Raw genomic sequence first — 25,008 nt, 5'->3', positions numbered from 1 at the left:
CTATTGGCTTCCCAGCCATGCAATCACAGGGAGCCGATTGGTTGCCATAATAGTGTCAATCTTTACACTGCAATCGCCTGTGCCCTCTGGGTTTTCACACCCGCATTTCATCCACCAATTGTAGTGTTTCACTCTCTTTGGTACGCATTAGGCCTTAGATAGTGTTCACACAGGCAGTGCAGTTTTGGTCCAAACACGTGCAGTTTTTATCGCTGTCCACAGGTTGCACAGCACCAAATCAAACTCCTAAACATAAATCCCTAGCCTTGTCCAGACTCTAGCTAAACAGAACAGACCCTGGCTACTCGTACACGGCTGAGCTAGCCCTAGCTCGGTGAAAGAAAACCGCTATTGTCCATAGCAACCACTGATACTTGTGGTTCTCTGCACCGGCCTGTGCAGACTCTTCTCAGAGAGATTCTGGCTTGTCTCTCTTTTCAGCTTCAAGACACATTCAGTCTGGTCAGCTTCCCTGAGCTGATGGACTCAGATGAACAACTAGCCTGGTTATATGCAAGGCCAGCCAGGTGCACTAATCAAAGCCTGCAGAGCTAGGATTTAACCATAGCCTTCCTGGCATTGCTACACCACTTTTGGTCATTGTGCTGGTTATTTTTCCTTTATCCACTTGATTACCATCATAAACTGTTCATCAATTCAGTTATCTCAAATCATAATTTCTGGGACCCCCCACTAATCAAGAACAGGGACTCCAAGACCCCCAATTTTTTAATTGCTTGACTGTCATGAGGAGGAGTTTGAATGGAATGTACAGTCTTGCATGGAAGGGGAGGAGGTGGGGGTGCCTTACAACCCCCATTACAGTGACCAATGGTGGGCCCAGCAATCATGTATTTATCACCAATGCTTTGTTTTTGGGGCTTGTTTTCTTTTGTTAACTAGAAATGATTCGTGTGATTTAGGAATAATCAGGGAGACCAAGACCTTCATCCAGTCATCCGAATCACTCTGTAATGTAGCTCCTATTCACCTGTCCACAATAATAAGAAAACAATCTGTCAAGTTCTTCTCCCTTGGATCTTTCTGCCTTTATGTTAGGTTGTACTCTCCTTTCCGTAAAAGGTCAAAACAAGAAAACATTTACTGCAGTTCTGTGATATTTCAGTTGTTCCCATGTCTTGACTTCACTTAAGGGCAAAAGGTAATATTTTTTTAGTGAAGAAGGCTTTGGGGTGCAATAAAATTCTATCAATAGAATCTCACATTTTACAGATGGCAGCTTTTTATAGAATAAATAATTAAGTAGAATAGGGGCTACATAGAGGTATCAAGGTGGCAAGATAAAGGGATGGATGGATAAATAGATGGGTAGGTAGAGGGATGGATGCTTGCCTAGATGGATGTATAACTGAGTGTAAAGGTGGAGAGATCGACGGTTTGATGGATGTATAAATGAGTGTGAAATAGAGAGATTTATGGATAGATGCTTAGATAGAGGAATAGATGGATATATAAAGGGATGTTTAGGTAACGGGATGCAGGGATGAATTTATAAGTGGGTGGGTAGGTGGAGGCATCGATGAGTTGATGGATGAAGGGATGTATAAGTGAGTGAAGTAGAGCGATAGATGGATAAGAGAAATGGATGTGTAAATGGGTGGGTAAGTAGAAAGATGGATGTATAACTAGATGGGCGGCAGACTGATGGATGAATGGGTGGACTGGCAGAGGGGAAAGATGGATGGGTGTATAAATGGATGTGTAGGTAAAGGGATGTATTGATGTATGGATGCATAGTTAGAAGGAAAGATGGATGTATACATAGATGGATAGGTAGAGGGATGAATAGATGTACAAATGGATGGTAAGGTAGATAAATGAAATGATGGATAGGTAGAGGGATTGATGGGTGTATAAATGAATAGGTAGGTAGAGAGATTGTGTAGATGAATTGATGATTGTGTGTGTATATGTATGTGTGTGTGTATGTAAATATATATGTATGAATGTATGTATGTATGTAGATAGAGATGGATGATATGTATAAGGCCTCATTCACACATCAGTATGTTGCATCAGTGTTTGTATGTCAAATCCAGGAGTGGAATTTACATAGAAAAACTGTCATTGAAAGCTTGACACCTGGTTTGTGTTTTGGAGACACTCCTGGTTTTAACATACAAATACTGATGCAAAAATACTGACATGTGAATGAGGCCTAAATGAATGAGTGGGTAAAAAGATGGATTGATGAACAGTGGGTGAGATGGAAGAATAATTGGATGGAAAGAAAAGCAGGTAGAGAGGTTTGAGAATGAATATGGGGTCAACTAATTGGGCATGTGAATAAATTGATAAGTAGAGAAAGAGATTGATAGAGAGAGCTGGATGGACCGATACGGAGAAGGGTGTAGTGGAGAATTGAATATAAAAAGCAGTGCAAAGCTGGCGTACGAAGGACACTATTGATACATGACCCAGTTGAGTGGAGGGCCCAGCCCTGGTTGTGTACATCTGCAGGCTGGGGTCATTTTCCATATCCAATAACCATTTACTTTCTAGTAAATTATCCTCCATTTACTCTTCTGTTGTTACTATGTAAACATGCAAACTATATATTTTTTTCTTTTTCTCATCAGAAACATATGAAGATTTTGACTGTCGAGTGATCGAGGTAAGTTTTATTTCTTTGCAAGTGTGCTAGTAATGTGACAGCAAGTTAAATGTAGCGGCGCCATTCCATTCAGTTCATTTCATATATCAAGTTTATGGAGGTAGAATGGTGCAGTATGAGGAGTCTGAAACAAAGCCCACAAGATAGAGCATTCTGTATGTTAATGGATGACTTATCAGCTGAGCTACATAGATAATACCCAGGCGAGACAGCCGCTCGTGACTTTGCAAAGGGCACAAAGAACTTGGAAAAAAGCTCTAAATTATTTGCAATGGTCTGCTACATAAGATCTCAATAAAATGCTGTTTGTGTTAAACAGACCATGGCAGCTCTTTAATGCTAAAAAATTTCCAGTACTTTTATTTTAGTGGCTTTGTCAGAGAACCTAAGTTAGTATTTCTGCATGAAATATTAACAGTTCATATCCCGCCCTATATATCTAGTCTAAAAGTAGATGTGATCTGTAAATGAGTCTGTGTAAAACCTACGCCTGAAAATGACGCACGGCAGAGGATACATTCTCTCTGCCTCATTATAGTCTATCACCCCACCGACGCATACGTCCGAATCCCGTTTTGTGGGGGGATTCGGACACAAAACCCTAACAGAGCACACAAACGTATAGCTAAACGCTATGTGAAAGCACCTGAATTGTCTTTCTTTTACCGTCTCTAAACATGATGGCAAGGTACTAAGGAGTTAAAGTAGCAGCTGGCAATCTATCAAAGGCCCTCATATTTGCCATGGGTGTAGTTATATTACTGAAATTAGGATTAATTACATTTTCCAAACGTTTACGTACACTATATAAAAAGACACATACCGTACAGACGAAAAGTTTGGACACCTTCTCTTTTAAAGATTTTTCTGTATTTTCATGACTATGAAAATTGTACATTCACACTGAAGGCATCAAAACTATGAATTAACACATGTGGAATTATATACTTAACAAAAAAGTGTGAAACAACTGAAAATATGTCTTATATTCTAGGTTCTTCAAAGTAGCCACCTTTTGCTTTGATGACTGCTTTGCACACTCCTGGCATTCTCTTGATGAGCTTCAAGAGGTAGTATATAATTCCACATGTGTTAATTCATAGTTTTGATGCCTTCTTTGATGGAATCGAAATCTAAAAGTTATGGCTTATTGCAGGAGGGCCAAACGATCATCCAGAACATGTGCAGTATGAAAAGGAATCTGACCGTTTTCCTTTTGTCGCTGACGTCTCGTCTGATTACAGTAGTTTTCTAATGCTTCTTCTCCATTTGGTTAGACCTTTATGTCAACATCTCCAAGCCACGACTTGTCTTGTCACGATGATCACCTCAGCCCTGAAAATGGCAAGGTCACATATATTGTATACATACGATACATACATGTACATGTGTGTTCCTGGCTACAAATATGTACCCCACTAATAATAATCAATTAGCCACGCACCAAGCAAAATATTAAGCGATAAGGAGCACATTGCCCCCCTATTAACTAACTATAATCTCAGCCGCCCAATAAATATAAATTATTTAGTCTCTGTGACTCTCCCCAATTAACTGAAGGCTATGTGCACACGCTGTGTTTTTGTTACGGAAAATATGCAAGGTTTTACAGTACAAGCATAGTCGGACTGTTCATAAGTCCATTATAAGTCCCCCTTACTCCCATCCCAATCCCCCACATCCCTCATTGTCCTCTCCCCCACCCCTCACATTGTCCTCTCCCCCACCCCCCTCATTGTTCTCTTCCCAATATCCCATCATTGTCCTCTCCCCAGTGTATTGGGGAAAAAACACACACGCCTCTCGTCTGTTCACCCGCGACATCGCTGCTTCTTTTTTCTTAGTCTGTAACTTTCTAAATGACACAGGCGTGTGGCGTTATGACGTCATGAAGCCGCGTGCACCTGTGTAATGGAGAAAGCTCCAGGCAGGCAAGAAGCAGAGGACGGATTCCTGCGGCTCTGCTGCCATCCACTCCTGTAGGCAGCAGAGCTGCAGGATGCCTCCCTGCCCAGCACATCGCTTATTATGAGGGAAATCTGGCCATGGGCCCTCCAGAACCTCGGGCTCCAAGCAACAGGCCAGGTTGCCCTCATTATTACCGCCCTGCAAGGGACCCCCTCCACCTCTGGGCCTCAGTGCAGCTGCACTGGCTATATGTCCGCCCCTGACACTTTATGACTCTGAAAAACTCAGAGCCATATAATTCATAAATCTCAAAGCCAAATTATCAGAAATTAGTGTGTTCAGGGCTTACTGTACTTATCTTCTTGCAAAAACAGAAGAGATGGAGAGATGTTTTGTTTTTCTCTTCGCCCCTGTTGTAGTACAAAAGGAAAATGTTTTCTTTTTTTCTTTTTCTTTTTTTTTTCTTTGTTCCATATTTTGTTTTTATATTTCTTAGCATTTCAAATTGAAGGGTGCTGATGTATTCAGCAAGTGAAAAACTGCAGGGGCGACTCCCACTTTAAGTGCATGTTCATTCTGTTTTCAAGTTGATGAAAATAGATGGTTCTGAAGTGGAGAACGTGTTGTACTGCGCATTTATTCCTGTGTTTCAATATGGGCAAATCCGGTTAGTTGAATGTTTATGAAAGCAAGACATTTACCGACTTGTATGTGGTATCTTTTTTTTTTCACTCTTATTCTCTTCTGTTGTAATTTTAGATTTGTGACATCTTTATTGGTTAACCAGAAAGATTACATATGCTAGTTTTAGGAGCATAAAGATCTCTACATTATCGCAAGTGAATTAGAAAAACAGCACTATATATATATTACACACACACATATAAATATGCATGTGCATCTCACTAAATTGGAATATCATCAAAAAATTACTTTATTTCAGTTATTCAATACAAAAAGTGAAACCCATATATTATATAGAGTCATTACAAACAGAGGTATCTATTTCAAGTGTTTATTTCTGTTAATGTTGATGATTATGGCTTACAGCCAATGAAAACGCAAAAGTCACTATCTCAGTAAATTACAATAATTAACAAAAAACACCTGCAAAGGCTTCCTAAGCGTTTATAAAAGGTCCCTTAGTCTGTTTCAGTAGGCTCCACAATCATGGGGAAGACTGCTGGCTTGACAGATGTCCAGAAGGCAGTCATTGACACACTCCACAAGGTCCCAGAGTTCCAATTTTCATTTGGAAATCAAGGTCCCAGAGTTTGGAGGAAGAGTGGAGCTGCCACAATCCAATCTGCTTGAGGTCCAGTGTGAAGTTTCCACCATCAGTGATGGTTTGGGGAGCCATGTCATCTGCTGGTGTAGGTCCACTGTGTTTTATCAAGACCAAAGTCAGCGCAGCCGTCTACCAGGAAATTTTAGAGCACTTCATGCTTCCCTCTGCCGACAAGCTTTTTTGGAGATGGAAATTTCATTCTCCAGCAGGACTTGGCACCTGTCCACACTGCCAAAAGTACCAATACCTGGTTTACAAACAACAGTATCACTGTGCTTGATTGGCCAGCAAACTTGCCTGACCTTAACCCCATAGAGAATCTATGGGGTAATGTCAAGAGGAAGATGAGAGACACCAGACCCAACAATGCAGACGAGCTGAAGGCTGCTATCAAAGCAACCTGGGCTTCCATAACAGCTCAGCAGTGCCACAGGCTGATCGCCTCCTTGCCACGCCGCATTGATGCAGTAATTGATGCAAAAGGAGCCCCGACCAAGTATTGAGTGCATTTACTGAACATACATTTCAGTAGGCCAACATTTCGTATGTTAAAAACAGTTTTCAAGCTGTTGTTATAAAGTATTCTAATTTACTGAGATAGTGACTTTTGTGTATTCATTGGCTGTAAGCCATAATCATCAACATTAATAGAAATAAACACTTGAAATAGATCACTCTGTTTGTAATGACTCTATATAATATGAGTTTCACTTTTTGTATTGAAGAACTCAAATAAATTAACTTTTTGATGATATTCTACTTTAGTGAGATGCACCTGTATATATGTACTAGCTATTGAACCCGTTCTACGCCCGGGTGGCAAGCATTTTTATTGGTATGTGGTCTCCCATGCTGGTATGTGCTGCCCCCCTCCTTGTATTTGTGCTGCTCCCATCCTGTCCCCACCATCCAATCCTGGTATGTGTGGCACCCCTCACCCCCAATCCTGGTATGGGTGGCACCCCTCACCCCCAATCCTGGTATGCGTGGCACCCCTCACCCCCAATCCTGGTATGCCTGGCACCCCTCACCCCCAATCGTGGTATGCGTGGCACCCCTCACCCCCAATCCTGGTATGCGTGGCACCCCTCATCCCTATCCTGGTGTGTATGGTATCCCTCATCCTGGTATGCATGGCACCCTATCCCTCACCCCCAATCCCGGTATGCGTGGCACCCCTCACCCCCAATCCCGGTATGCTTGGCACCCCTCATCCCGGTATGCCTGGCACCCATAATCCCGGTATGCGTGGCACCCCTCATCCTTATCCTGGTGTGTATGGTATCCCACATCCTGGCATGCATGGTACCCTATCACTCATCCCTATCCTGGTGTGTATGGTATCCCTCATCCTGGTATGCATGGCACCCCATCCCTCATTCCCAATCCCGGTATGCGTGGCACCCCTCATCCCCAATCCCGGTATGCGTGGCACCCCTCACCCCCAATCCCGGTAAGCGTGGCACCCCTCACCCCCAATCCCGTTATGCTTGGCACCCCTCATCCCAGTATGCGTGGCACCCCCTCATCCCTATTCTGGTATGTATGGCACTCCTCATCACTATCCTAGTGTGTATGGTATCCCTCATCCTGGTATGCATGGCACCCCATCCCTCATCCCCAATCCCGGTATGCGTGGCACCCCTCATCCCCAATCCCGGTATGCGTGGCACCCCTCACCCCCATTCCCAGTATGCGTGGCACCCCTCACCCCCAATCCCGTTATGCTTGGCACCCCTCATCCCAGTATGCGTGGCACCCCTCATCCCTATTCTGGTATGTATGGCACTCCTCATCACTATCCTAGTGTGTATGGTATCCCTCATCCTGGTATGCATGATACCCCATCCCTCATCCCGGTATGCATGGCACTCCATCCCTCATCCCCAATCCCGGCATGCGTGGCACCCCTCATCCCCAATCACGGCATGCGTGGTACCCCTCATCCCCAATACCGGTATGCGTGGCTCCCCTCATCCCCAATCCCGGCATGCGTGGCACCCCTCATCCCCAATCCCGGCATGTGTGACACCCCTCATCCCCAATCCCGGCATGTGTGACACCCCTCATCCCCAATCCCGGTATGCGTGGCACCCCTCATCCCCAATCCCGGTATGCGTGGCACCCCTCATCCCCAATTCCGGTATGCGTGGCACCCCTCATCCCCAATCCCGGTATGCGTGGCACCCCTCATCCCCAATCCCGGTATGCGTGGCACCCCTCATCCCCAATCCCGGTATGCGTGGCACCCCTCATCCCCAATCCCGGTATGCGTGGCACCTCTCACCCTTCATCCTGGTATGCGTGGCACCCCTCACCCTTCATCCTGGTATGCGTGGCACCCCTCACCCCCAATCCTGTTATGCGTGGCACCCCTCACCCCCCAATCCTGGTATGCATGGCACCCCTCACCGCCCAATCCTGGTATGCGCGGCACCCCTCACCACTCCAATCCTGGTATGTGCGATACTCCTCGCCCCCCAATTCTGGTATGCGTGGTACCCCTCACCCCCAATCCTGGTATGCGTGGTACCCCTCACCCCCCAATCCTGGTATGCGTGGTACCCCTCACCCCCAATCCTGGTATGTGTGGTACCCCTCACCCCCCAATCCTGATATATGCATGGTCCCCTCACCCCACAATCCTGTTGTGTGGCCCCCTCATCCCTTTCACACTGTACACACATACAAAAAAAAATAAACCGTTATACTCACCTTTCTTCTCTGTACTCCAGCGCTGCTGTGTCCTCTTCTGCAGGAGGCCGGGGGAGGAGTGCGGCGCCGGAGCACCGCGTTGTCCGGCGCCATTTTGCTGAAGACACACTGTAAATGTGTCTTCAGTAAAATGGCGCCGGATATTGCAATGCGCACTCGCCGGTCAGACGCCTTCATTCCGCCCCTGGTCTCCAGCGAAGAGAGGCGCCGCGGCAACGCTCCTCCCGGTCAGGTAAATATGTAAGTATGGCGCCGGAGATCGCGGTATTCGTTCAGTGTCTACGCATACTGCAATCTCCGGCGCCATATACTCCTCTTACCTGTAACGGCTGGATGCCTGCTTCTGTCTGGAGCCAGACTGCGAGTCACGCATGCGCAGTCTATCGAGGCTTCACACAGAGACACGCATCCCGCCTTATATTATAGATGTATGAGCTTCGGCTGTAAGCACTAATGAACAGTCAGCTTAGCAGTGCATCAGTAGAGATCGAGCTCACAGTCAGTGCTTACAGCCGCCACTCTGCGCTGTGATCAGTAACTGTAGTTGCTCCAGACGTGCCTGCATGACTGAAAGCCGGCGGCTCACGGGAGGAAAAAAAAGTAAATTTTTTTCCCTGGTGCCACACTTTCAGTATAGTGACTGGACACCTGCATAACGATATTAGTCTGCAAATTCACCCTATATATTTTCAGGTGAATAACATTATATGACCTGACAAAGTCCATTTAAAGTCTATGGGACTGGAAGAAATAGTTGAGCGCTGTACAGTTGGGACCCAAAGCAATCGGAGACTTATCGCATATACTATCTATAGATGATTTATTGTAATTGTGAGCAACCCCTTTAACCACATCCCAGGGGTAGGGGTGTTGAGTCAAATTTGGTTCATTTATGAGATGGTGAACTTGTGCACCTTTTTAATTTCTACAATCTATGGCACATTCTCTTTTCCCTAAGTGAATCATGTTTGTTATATCCCATTCACTTACACCGTACAGTGTTGTAGAGTTTCAGTACGGATTCTGGAATTCTGCAACAAATATGCAGTGTGTGAAGGCGGCTTTATGCTGCCGAGCTGTTTCTTCTGAGTGGCAATTGGTCGCGACGTGCAGACCAGGAACAGCGTGTTCTCTCAGTTCTTGTACCCATCAGAGAGATCTACGATCTCTGTTCACGTTATACCTGCACATTGAATATGTAGAGGAGATGTTCTTGCTGCAGTTGCTCCTTGGATCCTTAATCCTTTTCCATATTGTGTATTATGGAGACATTGGGGAAAGACATGGGTAGAGCTCTTACTCCTAGGCACACAGAATGGCATATTGGACAAAGGTTAAGCTGCAGACTATTGTAGAAGAACTGCAGGAACGTTCGTCATCAGGCTGTAGCTTTATTCCTCTCCTGCAGGCAGTAGCTTTATTCCTCTCCTGCAGGCAGTAGCTTTATTCCTCTCCTGCAGGCTGTAGCTTTGTATGTTTCCTTTTGTAAGATTGTGGAAATCTTGTTTCCTTCATGCAGCTCTCAAGTGGTTATTCTTTATACTGTATGTTTCCTAGTAGTTGATAGGTACAGTCTTTGTAACATGCCACCCACAGCAATAAGGCTTACCCGTGTGGGCTTTTCATTTTTTTAACTCTTCAACAAGAAGGATTTTTTGTGCTTTTTTAAAGGATATGGACACCAGTTGGAGGCATTTTTTTTATTAAATGTATATATTTTGGGTTAAAATGAATTGTTGCTATTGGGTTTTAATAAAAGTTTTGCACTGTTTGCCTTTTGGTTGGCATTGTGTGTGCAGTCTATTGCTGCCTGCAGAACAAGATTAACTAATAATCTTACAGTGAGCTTGTTCTGCCAGAAGAGTTTGTAAAGGCTTGTTCACACGTGGCAGGTTTTTTATTTTCACTCATTTTTCAAGGGTTTAAAAAATGCTGGAATTTACAGTACCAGCAAAATGAATGAGATTGCTGAAATCTTATGCACATGCTACTTTATTTTTTCCTGGCGGATTTGAGCTATCAAAGCTCTTTTGAATTCTCTGCACGTCAATTCATTCATCGTTTTTGCAGCATTTTTCACCTATTCAAATGATTGGGGAGGAAACGCAATCAAAAATGCATGGACGTCTGCATTAGCCCTAAAATAACACATTTTTTATGCATCTGGGGTTGATCATGAACCGCAATGCACGGACTGGCTGGGGGTCTCCCAACCCAGGTGCGACAGCCTCGTAGAATTATATGACGCTGTCATGCTCCTGTCGGCAGACCCGCAGCCAGTCCGTGCATTGCTGTCCGAAATCCCACCGAGATCCCAAAACGTCTGCTAATCAGCATTTTTCCTGCCCAGTCTGTTTTTTGGTGCAGAAAAATTAGCTGCAAATACTCAATGTGTGCACATACCCTAACTCCTTTATCAAGCTCCTGACTGAGGTTTACCACCATGACAGTTGGCCTGAACTTTGTGGTCATTTATCAGCTAAGAGGAGCTCCATACAAGACATATAAGAGTTATAAACTCTCCCTCAGAACAGGCTCACTGACAGATTCCTATTTAAAGGGGTTGTTTGCCTTTCGGGAATTTTTTTTTTACTTAAATATATGTATTTTGGAGTAAACATTTTTACAATTGGATTTTGTTAAAAAAAAAAAAAAAAAAAATCTCCATTTGCTCTCTGTATTGTACTGTCTGTTTCTGGCTGCGGAATGAGTTAACTGAGAATCCATCAGTGAGCTCATTCTGACAGTGTGGCAGGAGGGTTTGTAATTCTTTTATCTCCTCTCAACTGATTTATGACTAGAGAACACATTACACTGTGTTCCAAATTATTATGCAAAAAGTGTTTAGGAGTGATAAGGGAAGAATTTGTTTGTCAGTTAAACTCATTGATGGTGATGTGTGTCAGGGCTCTTTATATCACTGTAAGCAATTGCAGACACCTGTGCTAATTAGTTTGGCAGGTGTGTCCAATGAAAGGCAAGACTTCTTAAGAAGGCTGTCCCACATTATTAAGCAGCCTACATTTTCTGCCAAAATGGGAGAGAAAAAGGATGTGTCGGCTGCTGAGAAGCAACAAATTGTGGAGTGTTTAGGTCAAGGCATGACTACAATCAACATTGCCAAGACACTTCATCCTGATCATCGCACAATCAAGAAGTATGTAGCTGATTCACAGTACACTTTTGTGCGTGCTGATAAGGGAAAATTGAGGACTCTTTCCTACAGGCAATTACATCAGGTTAAAAGAGCAGCGGCAAAAAAGCCTTGTCATAGCAGCAGACAAGTTTTTGAAGCTGCTGGTGCCTCCAACGTCCCCCGAACAACAAGATGCAGAGTCCCTCAGAGGTTTGCCGCTGTGCGTAAGCCATCCTGTCGACCTCCTCTATCCACTGCACACAAGCAGAAACGGCTCCATTGGGCCTAACAATACATGAAGACTGACTTCAAAACTGTTTTGTTCACCGATGAGTGCCGTGCAACGCTCGATGGTCCAGATGGATGGAGTGGAGGATGGCTGGTTGATGGACACCCCATGCAAACACGGCTACGGCTACAACAAGGAGGAGGTGGAGTAATGTTTTGGGCTGGAATCATGGGGAGAGAGATTGTCGGCCCCTTTAGGATCCCTGAAGGGGTAAAGATGAACTCCATAATGTATGTTGAGTTTCTCAAACAGCACTTCCTGCCATGGTTCAAGAAGAAGAACCGTGCATTCCGCAGCAAGATCATTTTCATGCATGATAATGCCCCGTCTCATGCTGCACATAACACATCTGCATCTCTGGCTGCTATGGGCATAAAAGGGGACAAACTTATGGTGTAGCCCCCATGCTCCCCTGACCTCAACCCCATTGAGAACCTCTGGAGCATCATCAAAGGGAGTGTCTATGATGGCGGGAGGCAGTTCACATCTAAGCAACAGCTCTGGGAGGGTATTCTGTCCTCATTCAAAACAATTGAAGCCGAAACCATCCAAAACCTGACAAATTCAATGGACGAGAGAGTTCAGAAGCTCCTTTCGAAACAAGGGGTTCTATGTGCAAATGTAACATCACCTAGAATAAAGTTTTGAGTTGAAAACTGTTTGATTTCAGTTTGTAATAACCTGCTAATGCTTATAATTTCAAAAATGACCATTTTTTTTGTTCTTTATTAAAATGAAAAGGTTGAAAACTCTGCTGTGCATAATAATTTGGAACATGCATTTTGAGTGCAGTTTGAGTTTTTTATTTTTTAAAAAATATACTGTTATCATAGGCAGTTTGTACAAAAACCTTTCAATTGTACTCTAATAGTTATTTGACTGGAAAATTACAATGACTGCAATTCATATAGGTAATTTGGGAAAATCTGAGAAAATATTATTTGCATAATAATTTGGAACACAGTGTAAAGTTTAGTGTGCAGGGAAACAAAGAGCCTGTAGAAACAAAACGGGGCAACGTTTCTTTATGAAACCCAATTGCAAAAATGCATTTAAAGGAAACTGTCACCAGCAAAAACGCTATTAACCTGGAGATATGCGGTTAATCTGCAGGTTAATAGCATTATTAACCTGTCCGGCTCCTGCACTTTGCTGAACGCTGCAGGGAGAAAATGAACTTTATCCCCCCTGGCAGCATTTGGTTTCAGTCACGGGGGCGGCGCTGGTTCAGTTACCGCTCTGTAACTGCGCCCCCCGCACTGACTGACACTTGCTCTGCATTAGGGTTGGCTGTCAGCCAGGGGCACAGTTACTGACGCCACTCTGTATTCTCAGAGCGGTGACTAAACCTGTGCCGGCACCGCCCCCATGACTGAAACCGAATGCTGCGGGGGGGAATAAAGTTAATTTTCTCCCCGGTGCGTTAGGGTAAGCGCAGATGCTGGGCAGGTTAGTAATGCTATTAACCTGCAGATTAAGCCCATATCTGCTGGTTAATAGCTTTTTTTTCTGGTGACAGGTTCCCTTTAAGGAAAAAAAAAATCCCCAAAGGTGGACAACTCCTTTAAGTCAATCTGCAGCCAGTAATAGACAGTCCCTGAAGACTTTTTGAGCGTGGTTATAATGACTGGTATCTTATTCGGTAATCCGGTCGTAGGCCTGAGTCCCCCTGTAAGTACCCCAGCTGTTGGGACACAGACGGTCATATAAGTAAGAATGATATGAAATGCAGTTCTCGGACTGACCAGCGGCTGTTCCGACTCGAGCACGACAGCTTCATGTATTTCTATATACTGTCTCGCCCAGGTCGGGAGAGCCGCCTGCCAAGCCGTGAATTGCAGTACGATTTTATTCCGATTTATATGCCATCTGACTGCGCTCTTATGGTAACCCATTGGCACCCTGCTTTTGCACACATGGGCTGTTGGAACCCATCAAATGCCTTAGTTTCCAAAGTGACTATTGAGTGCAGCACTTTTTTATTTTCTGTAATTAACTATAGAATGTATTGGAAAAGAAAAGGTTTTCTGGAGTGAAATTGGGGAAAATAAACAGCAATTGTTTATTGTATTTCAACTTTACGACATTCAGTTTTCAGTAAAAAAGATGTATTAATAAGACAATAACAAATTTATGTAGTTATGTTTAAAGGGGTAGTCCACTACTAAGACAATCCCTTCTTAAATATTATATTCCCTATCGTAAAATAAGAAAACTGATCCTCCTCCCCCTCATCGGCACCATTCCAGCGATTTTGGCGCTTGGTCTCCCAGGGGTCGTGTGACATTGTTATGCCATCTGAGCTTTGCTGCAAATCAGTGCTCTCACTACCGTTAGACATACTAGGTTCTTTTGCGGGAAGTGTGGGTGGTGATGGCAGCCGCTGATTGGCTGCATGGCTCACGTGATATAACGATATCCTTGGAGACATGGCATAACCTCGCTGGAACGGTGCTGGTGCAGGAGGCGAGCACCTGTTGTTTTTATTCTATGATGGGAATATAGTACACTGCTCAAAAAAATAAAGGGAACACTAAAATACCACATCCTAGATATCGCTGAATGACATATTCCAGTTGCAAATCTTTATTCATTACATAGTGAAATGCGTTGAAAACAATAAAACATAAAAATGATCAATATAAATCAAAATTAATATCCCATGAAGGTCTGGATTTGGAATGATACTCAAAAACAAAGTGGAAAATCAAATTACAGGCTGATCCAACTTCAGTGGAAATGCCTCAAGACAAGGAAATGATGCTCAGAAGTGTGTGTGGCCTCCGCGTGACTGTATGACCTCCCTACAACGCCTGGGCATGCTCCTGATGAGGTGCCGGATGTACTGGACCCATTGGTGCATAGTGAAAATTGAGCCCTCAATTCCCCATGACGTATATATCCATCATAGTGATGAGCGAATATGTTCTGTTAACCCTTTCGGCGAGCATGCTGGGGTGCTCGCGGAGTATTTTCAGCGGTGCTCTGTGTTATGTTTTCCTAACTCAGTGCTCATGATTTGCGACTGACAGCTTTAATACATGTGAGGAATGCCTAAGACACATCATTCCTCACATGTATTAAAGCTGTCAAACAGTCGCAAGTTATGATCACTGAGTGACGAAAACCGAACACCGCTGAAAATACTCGGGAAAACACCCGAGCATGCTCGTAAATCTCGAGTAACGAGCATGCTCGCTCATCACATACCCATCACTGAGCAGATCCAGGAGCCGAGGTCACACTATACAGGACAGTTTATAGCTGTGTTATACAGCCAGCTCCTATCTCTCACTTCTGCAACTGGAGCGATCTCTCTCTGATCTCTGCTGTTTTATTACTTCAGTGCTTCTGTCAGTCTCTGACGGTGGTATTTATGTGGCGAAATCCTACGCAATGGATGTCCATTCAGGCGTCCGTTGCCATCTTTCCCCTCCTAGACAGCCCAGGGACATTTTTTAACACATTAAATTGTGGAACTTATTATTCCAAGATCTATTAATTAAAATGTAATTTGTTCGTGGGACAACCCCTTTAAGGGTTTGCTATACCTGTATTTTCTTTATTTTATTTTGGGTTGACATTTGGGAGTTTAAGTTCTCACTAATTCTCCAGAGTTATGATTACAATATTTTAAAGTGTTCCTGGAGCAAATATTGCAATTTAAAAGAAATCTGTTAGCAGATTTTTGCTATGTATTCTGAGAACAGCATGAGATAGAGGCTGAGACATTTCAGGGCCGTGTCACTTTTTAGGCTGTGTGATGTTGTTTCCATACAATGATTGTTTTATCACCAGGAGATTATCACTGCCCAGGCTAGCTCCCTGGTGTTAAGTGCTCTGACCTCGCCCCCTCCTCTGATGAGCAGCTTATTGTCAATAGACAATGTACACAGAAAGCTGTGGTGTGGGCGGGGTTAGCTTTCTCAGCTCTGCTACGTGTTACATTTAAAAACTCTGTCAAAACTGCTGCAAGTGATACATCATTGGAATCAGGATCTCATTTCCTACATTATGCTGGTCAGATACCACTCAATCATAAAATTCCCCAAGTAGGCATCCCTGGGATGATTGCTCTTTCCTTCTAAACCATTGTAAGTTGCTCCCTTGTAGCTCAGCCGTAGGTACATGGCCGATGCTCACAGGCAAATGCTTACATCAGCAAAGTATATTGGGCAAAATCCTATTAATCTGATGCAGATCTTATTTTGCTGCATGAAGAATTGCTGTCCATTTTTATGATGTATATCACATGCACATATTAGCGCTATACAGCTGCATAGCTTTCCAACCCATTCTAACCGATAACGACATAATGAAAGATATACCATAGAGAATTCCTACCATCTGACGTGTTCTAGAACATTAATTTTCACCTACAGAGTATATGGTCCAAGGCAGTGACCAATAGATCACATTTACCAAGAAGTCTTCAACTCTTTCCTGGGAGTGCTTGTCAGCAGTTTTTTCAATTATTAAATCTCATTATCCAGGGCATTTAAACTGTAAGTGACGAGAAAAGATTGCTATGTATAGCGGCAACAACGCCGCCGATATATACAGCAATATGGCAAGCCCAATAAATCTACAGACCAGGCTGAAAGTCTTCATAAACCGAGCTTTCTGTATAAAACAAGAAGAATGCAAATAGAATATTAATACAGTGCAGATATGAATGTCGTACATACACATATCCAGTTTAGGGAATATGTGAGTACATGCCAACCCACTGAGGCAAATTTTAATAAAAAGGCTTGTGCAGTAAATTGTGGAAAAATGCTGCAGAGTAAAAATGGTTTCAAAAATAGAAATGTTAATATTTTATTTGTGTCAATTAGGAAAAATTCAAAGTGAATATATATAAGAAAAATCTAAATCAAATCAATGTTTGAAGTGACCTCTAGTGATGAGCGAGCATGCTTGTTACTCGAGATTTACGGGCATGCTCGGGTGTTTCCCAAGTATCTTCAGCGTGCTCGAGTGATATGTTTTAGTCGCACTGTGTGCATAATTTGTGACTGTTTGACAGCTTTAATACATGTGAGGAATGCCTAACACACAGGCATTCCTCACATGTATTAAAGCTGTCAAACAGTCGCAAATCATGCACACCCGAGCACGCTGAAGATACTCGGTGAGCACCCGAGCATGCTCACCGAAAGGGTTAACAGAACATACTCGCTCATCGCTAGTGACCTCCTTTTGCCTTCAGAACAGCATCAATTGTTCAAGGTACGCCTTCACAGAGTTTTTGAAGCAATGCACCAGGGAGGTTGTTCCAAACATCTTGGAGAACTAACCACAGATCTTTTGTGGATGTTGCTTGTGCAAATCCTTCGGTGTCTTCATGTAATCACAGACAGATTGAGCCACCATAGTTTTAGTAAGGTTGGTAACTGAAAGGTTCTTGAAATATTTGCAGTTGAGTTCAGGGCTCTGTCCAGGTCAAGGTCAACATCTGCAAAAAAGTTATGATGTTGCAGATGCTGAAAAGGACTTTACATACAGCATCCAATGTCCTGTCCAGGGGCTTTCACAGAGCGGCAGCTTACATGTTTATCCACTGCTCTGCTCAAACCTCTCTATGCTGCAGTGAGGTGAAGCAGAGGACTGTAGACCTTGCATGTCAGTGATCGGGCATTTATCATCGATTCTATGGATAGCTAATGACTGTCCTGAGGAAGTGGTGTGATCACCACGAAACGCGTAGAAATAAAGTCTATTTCACCATTACATCGACTTGGACTCTTCTGGTACATTATTCTGACAGGCGAGCAGCGCAGTCTGATGCCCCATTCACTTCACCTAACAAAAGGATCATTGCTTCGGGGTTTGCAGCAGCCGCCAATGCTAAGTTTAGTGGTTGTGTCTCACACAAACCTAATAAGTGAGTGAATTTGAATGATCTCCCATGAATATTCCTTTTATCTCGGATAAGACCCTATGTGCGCTTTATATTCCTTCTAGTTACCAATGATAGCTAATGGTGAGAGTACTGCTTTTTACTGATTGTCCCAGCTTATTACCTATTCACTTGCTGATTGCTGGGGATCCCAGTGCTAGCACCCGCACTGATCTTGGTCTCTAGAGTGCCCCATGAAAAGTTAGACGCCCATGCATGTGCAGCCACTGCTCTATTCAAAGTGGGCACTTCAGAGCCTTGTTCTCAGAACCAGTGGGAGTGTGAGCAGTGGGATTTTCAGCGATCCGCAACTTCTAACCTATCCTGTGGTTGTTAAATTAGGAGAACCCCTTTAAACTAGTGCAAAATACACCAATGATGCTGTTTCTCTTTTCTTGGGAAATCATCTTTAATCCTGCTCTTCGATTCGAACCAGTGACCTTTCACTTCAGAATCAACCTAATAATACGCTGGGAAAGTGAGAAGAAGTTGTAATTTGTAGTCTACAGGAAGAAAAAGATTTTTTCACCACCAGAAGCAAAACAGTAACAATGCAGTGGGCATGACAAAAATCTGCATAACTAAATAGTTGCAAGTCAAATTTATGTATGAGATAGCCAAGATGATTGTCTGTGAAATGATGGAAGTCTCACGTTGGAAGCTGTAGTGAATGGTGAGATATGGAGCCTGAAAGTCAAAAGTTCCAAACATGGTTACCCTTTTGCTCATCAGTGTAGGTGACTTTGCTTTAAGGCTCAATTGGGCAAATACATAATTTCCTTAAAAAAAAAAAAAAAAAAAATTGAATTGCGACCTTATTGATGTCGATTGATTACCCTGCTACACTAAACCCATCCCCCCCCAAAAAATAAAAAAGGTAAGTCAAGGAAAACGGATTGTCTCTATAGCATTGTATTGTGCAACATTAGGTCAGGGAAGCCAATGGAAAATGATAGTGCTACGTGACAATGATGTGATGCAGCTCGGCCATTAAAATATGTAGCGAGGAGCCTAATATATACGTAGGAACTGCAGGCGCCACTGTACTGCAATAAAGCTCTAGAATTTATATTTACTACTTCTAAATTCAGCTAAAATGCAATCCACGGCTCCCTTGAGGACAACAAATAGTTAATTTCATTTCCACAGTCTCCCTTTTGCTATTATTAATCTTGCCTCGGTGGTCTGTCTGCAGACAATTTAGTGGGTTGTATTGCAGTTCGTTTTGTCTGTATTATATGTGTTCAATCCCTTTAAAGTGTGCAGCGAAGAAAGGTCACGGCCAAATCAGCTGGGTGCAAGTTCATCTGTATTGACCTTTCTACATTTTCCAATGGCTGTCAGTAAACACAATCAGATGTGCACTCCAGTGACCGCCAGCCAACATTAAAGACATCAAAAATGTATACGGTTCCCGAGACGTCTTCCTCAGCTCGTGTTTGAAGAGGTGCGCGGCAAGAACGGTGGGGAGAAAAAGAGTAGGAAAGAAAATGGTATCAGTTTTATGGCACTGATGGGATTTTCTGCAGTCTTCCCTTTGTAGGTTGAGAGGCCGTATTTCTACAAAACCTATTTTAAAAGTTTATTTAATGGAGAAGGAGTATTCCGTGCGGACATGCTGCCATCTGGTGGGGAGATACCGATTTAATACAGTTAATGGTGTATGGATGGCAGGCGGACACTGAAATGCAGCAACGATTAAAAGTGTGATGTCCAGCCCCAAATCAGATGAATAAAACCGTGATCCTTTATTATGTCACAATAAAATCCATAATGCAAATTTCACAACAGGGTTTCTGACGCTATTCAGTATACACTGTGTCTTAGTAATAACACTTGGCTTTGATATGTGCATGAACCGTCTGCTAATAAAGGGGTAGTCCGATTTCATTAAATAAAGCTGATTTCTTATACACTCTTCAACATTGAAATTGCAACACCAAGAAGGAAAAGTTATGGATTTATGGGAATCATAAGATAAATGGATGGACAAGTTAAAGGGGTTGTCCGATTCAAGTTGATAAGTCTGCAGTCGCTCTGTGTGACTGCAGACTTCTAAATCCCCCCAGAGCACGCACTGTGCGCTGCGCGGATTCGTCGGTTTCTGAGCCGGGATCGGAGGGTATGTATGTGTTATACATACCCCCGCACAGAGCCTGTACAGTGGGCGCGGCCTCACTTCATAAACTTGTATTGAGCGAGGTCGCTCCCCAACTACTGATGCAGTCCTCCAGTGCGTGTGGCCGACTAAAGGGTGCAGCCTCACTCCATAGTCGATGTATCGATTTGGACCGAACAAACCCTTTAGTGATATACAAAAGATGGAAAAATGGAAACAAAATTTCTAAAACATCTAATTTTATTCAGTGTCGAGTATAAGCACCCTGTGCAGATATCCCTGCACTTACACACCTTGGCTGATATCAGTGAGGTAATGTCATGGGTTTACCGTGATAGAGAGGAGCCAGAAGACCGTGGCGTCTGATTTCTCCTTCACTGATTAGAAGCACTTCACCTTCATAGTAAACGGTGCAGGTTTCTTCTAGCAGTGCAGGGGTTATAATCTGTTTCATTTGAGCGCTTCTGGAAGCTTACTTGTGCTGATTTTCTCAGCTATTCAGAGTTGGCCACTTCTCTCTCCTATATATACTGGCCTCTGGCTATCAAGAAGTGCCAGTATTGGATAAATCCACCAAACGCCTCCTCAAACAACAACACTCCACCAATTCCTGAACCATGCAGCAATGAAGCTAAGAATGTTGCTTGGTTTTGGTTGTGTGCAAATGCTCTTCTTCTCGTACATTTGATTTTTCCCTTCCTTCACTCTCCGGTGTTCCCCTCTGTTGTTTGGGACAGCATATTTGTATGATTGGTATTTTCCTTTATCCCTGTTCGTATTATCTTGTTAGTCTGGTTGGTGTATTGCCATGCACTACTACTCCCCTCCTCCCTGGGTAGGAGTAGGAAATAGACTGAGAGTAGATTCAGGAGCTCCGCAAGGTACATGGCCCTGGCGTCTTCACCATTAGAAGTAATCTGGGGAACAGCGACAGCTAGGGCGCCCCTAGCATTAGGGACAGAGAAGGAGCCCCAAGTCCTGGGATACCCAAGATCAGAGTCGTGACAGGTAATTTATTGATGTCTGAGGAATGTTCTCCTACGCTGAATGAACTTGAGCACACAAATTACCAAGATCCGCTGCTGCCAGCTCAAATGCTGCAGGTCATTGTAGCACGTATAGGCCACGCAGGCAGCTCACAGCATGAGCACCATGTGTTGTATTGAAAAACGACTCAGAAATCTTTTAGAGAAATAGCCTTAATTCTTGTCCCTTGTTCTATTAGAACGTATGGACATCATATAATGGGTTCCCACTCAGAATCCCTCACTGTAAAAATTGCTCCAGTTCTGGCAATCTTAAGCTAGGAGCTTCATTGTTAAAGGGCTTGTGTCATTAGGAAATAACCGTTGTCCATATGCCCAATAATGCATGCAGACATTATACATGGAGGTCCCCAGCTGAGGACCACGCACTTAGCCAGAAAAGAGATGCATTCTGTTGGAGCAGTTACCATTCTGGCAGACTCTAGCCACGCTTCTCTCACTTGGATAGCTATTCTTCTGGATGGCTGCCATGTAATACTACATTTCCACGTCCGAGGAAATGCCTACTGAGCCGCTGCTTCTCTTCCAAAATTGTCTGTTTGCCAGGTATGCCAACAGCAGCACCCAGATCTGGTCAGATCAAAATTATTACTAGTATATTAGAAAATTGCATCGCGTTTTAATTCTAAATAAATAATCTTGAGCAATAATAAAAAAAAAACCTCCCCACATTAACACAGGTTATTAATCATTATGTACCCAATCATTATGTTTTTGGAGTGTCAGATGGAGCGGAGGAAACGTACATACTCCACACAGATGTCGTACTTGTTCTGATTTGAGCTCAAACCTAATGCAGCAAGGCATCGATGAGACCGTGCTGTATTCACTATGAAAATGCTTTAGGTTAAGGTGGTAGTGTAGCGTCCATCGCTTCCAAATCAGGCCATGATTGGTGCAGATGACATTGCATCCCCAAATACCTATCGGGGCGTGTGCACAATTGGCCGGTATTAGGCAAGTGTCCTATTCATCCTCGCAAGTATGTGTGATGCAACGTCCTCAACCACACTCGCCTCTCATGCAGAAGTGAGCGGCACAAAACCACCCCTTTAAGTACTCGTCATAATTATGTTAATATGCATGGAGATGGAGGTAGATGTTATTCAGAACATTGGGTTATACTCTCCATTCTGTAACAGCAGTAACGACTTGAGTCTTTCACTCTCCATCAATATATTTCATATGCCCCTCCCCACCGTCGCCTATAACTTTTCCAATAGGGATTATTTATTTTCCTAAAAACTATTTTCCTGTAAAAAGATGAAGCTGGCGTTTGTGATTTGCCTTTATATTTAGTATATCTCATTCACTGATGGGATCTCACATCCTATGGCTTCTTCTACTTTCTTATGTCACTGTAGATGAAAAGTGTGTTCAACATGACTGCCAAAGAAGGGAGGAAAAGATCTGTGAGTGCCTTGGTGGCGGTCGGAAATGGCAACGGAGCGGCGGGTAAGAGCTATTGATGCATCGTCTGGGGGTTTATTATTTGCCCAGGAAAAATGCTAAAATTAAAAGGGTTGTCCCAGAATTAAATGTAATTTCTAATGTAATTCTGTATAAAGAATATAAAAAAAACGGTCCTTGGAAGGCAACACTGCATGTAAACTGTATATCAACTGTTTTAAAGGGAACATGTCCGTAATCTCTCCTCCTCCAAACCAAATCCTTGAGCTGCTTGTTTTTGAAAATACTAGTTTAATCTGTGCCTTTTATATATCCCATCAGCGTTGTTTTCCAGTTGTGAAATAACATTTTGAAGTAATATGCTAATGAGGCCGGAAGTGTTTGTACCCCCCCATTCTCTTCCCACTCCATTCTGCACCCAACTCCGCCCTCCAATAGTTGATTGACAGTTACTTCCGCTATATAAAGCCATCGTGGAGGGCAGCGTTAGGAGGGGAATGGCTCTGGAGGCCAAGCCAATTGAAATGAATCATCCTGCCCCAATGCACTTCTAGCCTCATTAGCAGATCACTTCTCAAATGGAAAACAATGTTATGAGGGCTTGAAGGTACGGATAAATCTGTATATTCAGCATCTAAAAACACAGCTGTATTTTTTTGGTTTGCTTTTTCTTTGGGTGGTGGAGTGGAATTGCAAACAGTTTCCTTCTAAATCTTCTACCATATTGCAAACTACATGCTATTATGTTTTGACTCCACTCATCAACCGCAGCAGCTACGCATGACCTTACCCTTAAGATGTGAAACCGTCCATAAAACCGCAGCAGAATCCAGTTAGTATGGATTTACTGTGGATTTTCTGCTGCTATATATGTCTTGTTTGATTAAACCCTTTGGGTTTTAGGACTTTGCTCCAGATTAATCAGTTTTCTTAAGGGAATCTGTTGCTAGGCTTTTACCATATAATCTGAGAGCAGGATAATGTAGAGACAGAGACCCTGATACCAGCCATGTGTCCCTTACTAAGCTGCTTACTGTAGTTTTGATAAAATCACTGGTTTAGCAGCAGAAGATTATCACTAGAGGACTAATAACCCTGCTGCCATGTCGTCCTCCATATTCATGAGCTCTGTATAACCCTGCCCACACAACTGATTGGCAGTTTTCTGCCTATGCACATTATACACAGAATGTTGCCAATCAGTGGTGTGGGAGGGCAGAAAAGTGGTAGATCAACAGATAAAACATTGACAACACACAGCCCAGTAAGTGACATCCTGCTCTCAATTGGGGTAGCAAAAACCTGTTGACGGATTCCCTTTAAGGCAATGTTAACACAGCACGTTTTTGCAGCGTTTTGTATCTGCAGCTGAAACCTACTTTCTAGGCAATAAAAATGCTGCATTCAAAACACAGATACTGCTACGTATTTGCGACTCTTTTTTGGGGGTGTGGATTACATGTGTGATTTGTGTTAAGTAGATGTTTAATAAAGTTCATTTTGCTCATTAAAAAGTCAGCAAAAAAATTCAGCCAAACCTGTTTGTAGCATTTTTTTGCACTTTCTCATTGTTTACTATGGGTGAAAAAAACACTGGAAAAATTGACAAGCTGAAGATTTCAAAAACGCTGCAGTGCTCCATTTCAATCATGAAAAAAAACAAGCGTGTGCATCAGATTACTGAAATTTCATAGCTTTTGCTGGTAAAGCACAGCTTCTTATTTGCACAAAAAACATTGTGTGTATCCACTCCAGTGTTTTTTTTTTTTTTTAATTTAACAGATGAAGTGGTGCCACTAATTTAAGTTCCCTGTCCCTAGTATTGTACTTACCAGCCCCCGTCTTCATCTTTTATCAGCGCCACTCCGGTTGGTCTTCTGCAGATTGTGGCCTGTAGGTCGCTTCAGTGTTTGCTGAGCAGCCGGAAGTCACTTCTTAATATAAGTCTATGAGCCCAGAACGAGGCTCTCATAGACTTACACTAAGAGCTTGTGACTATTACCTCTGACTTCCGGTCAGTCAGAAGTTGTGGTTACAAGATGGCGCCACGGGGCCAGAGCGGCGCTGGGAACAGTTGAAGACAGCAGCTGGTAAATATATTACAAGGGGAAAGGAACTTATATTAGTTGCACCACTCCAGTGCCGAAATAATAATAATAAAAAAACACTGAAGTGGTGCTTTAATATTCTCATGCATCCAGTCAGTAATCCCATAAAAGCAATATATTGTCATGTCAAATGGTAAAAAAAATTGCAGATTTTTTGCACAACAAAAAAGCGCGTGTTGCATGCATATTTTGTTTAAGAGACTGCATGTTTGCCGGTGAAATCCACAGTGAATATAATTTAAAAATCGCAGAAAAGATTTTTGAAATTTCCTTCACTTTTCTGCTAGTTTAATCTGCTGCAGATTTTTCCATTCACAAAATCTGCAAAATGTAAACCAGCCCTAACTTGTGTTCTACTGCACAGCAGCAGACGAAAAACAGATATATTTTTTTTGTCTCTGACAGGGTTTGCTCTGGGAAAAGCAAGTGACCGACTCATCGCACTCAGGAAA

General features: G+C 43.1%; 1 protein-coding gene across 1 annotated transcript in view; it reads left to right on the top strand.

Moving 5' to 3' along the window:
- MRPS5 (mitochondrial ribosomal protein S5) overlaps positions 1-25,008 on the top strand; it is a 116,820-nt gene that overhangs the window by 72,636 nt on the left and 19,176 nt on the right. The window contains exons 5-7 of the mRNA XM_073672537.1: positions 2,601-2,635; positions 22,403-22,493; positions 24,962-25,008. Of these exons, the coding sequence (XP_073528638.1) occupies positions 2,601-2,635; positions 22,403-22,493; positions 24,962-25,008 (173 nt within the window). The remainder of the gene's footprint in view (positions 1-2,600; positions 2,636-22,402; positions 22,494-24,961) is intronic.

Source organism: Phyllobates terribilis, unplaced genomic scaffold (assembly GCF_046119375.1).
Source record: "Phyllobates terribilis strain yellow unplaced genomic scaffold, ASM4611937v1 Scaffold_3__8_contigs__length_932513732, whole genome shotgun sequence".
NCBI lineage: Eukaryota > Metazoa > Chordata > Amphibia > Anura > Dendrobatidae > Phyllobates > Phyllobates terribilis.
The sequence above is the reverse complement of the archived record's forward strand: the minus strand, read 5'-3'. Positions and strand labels throughout refer to the sequence as shown.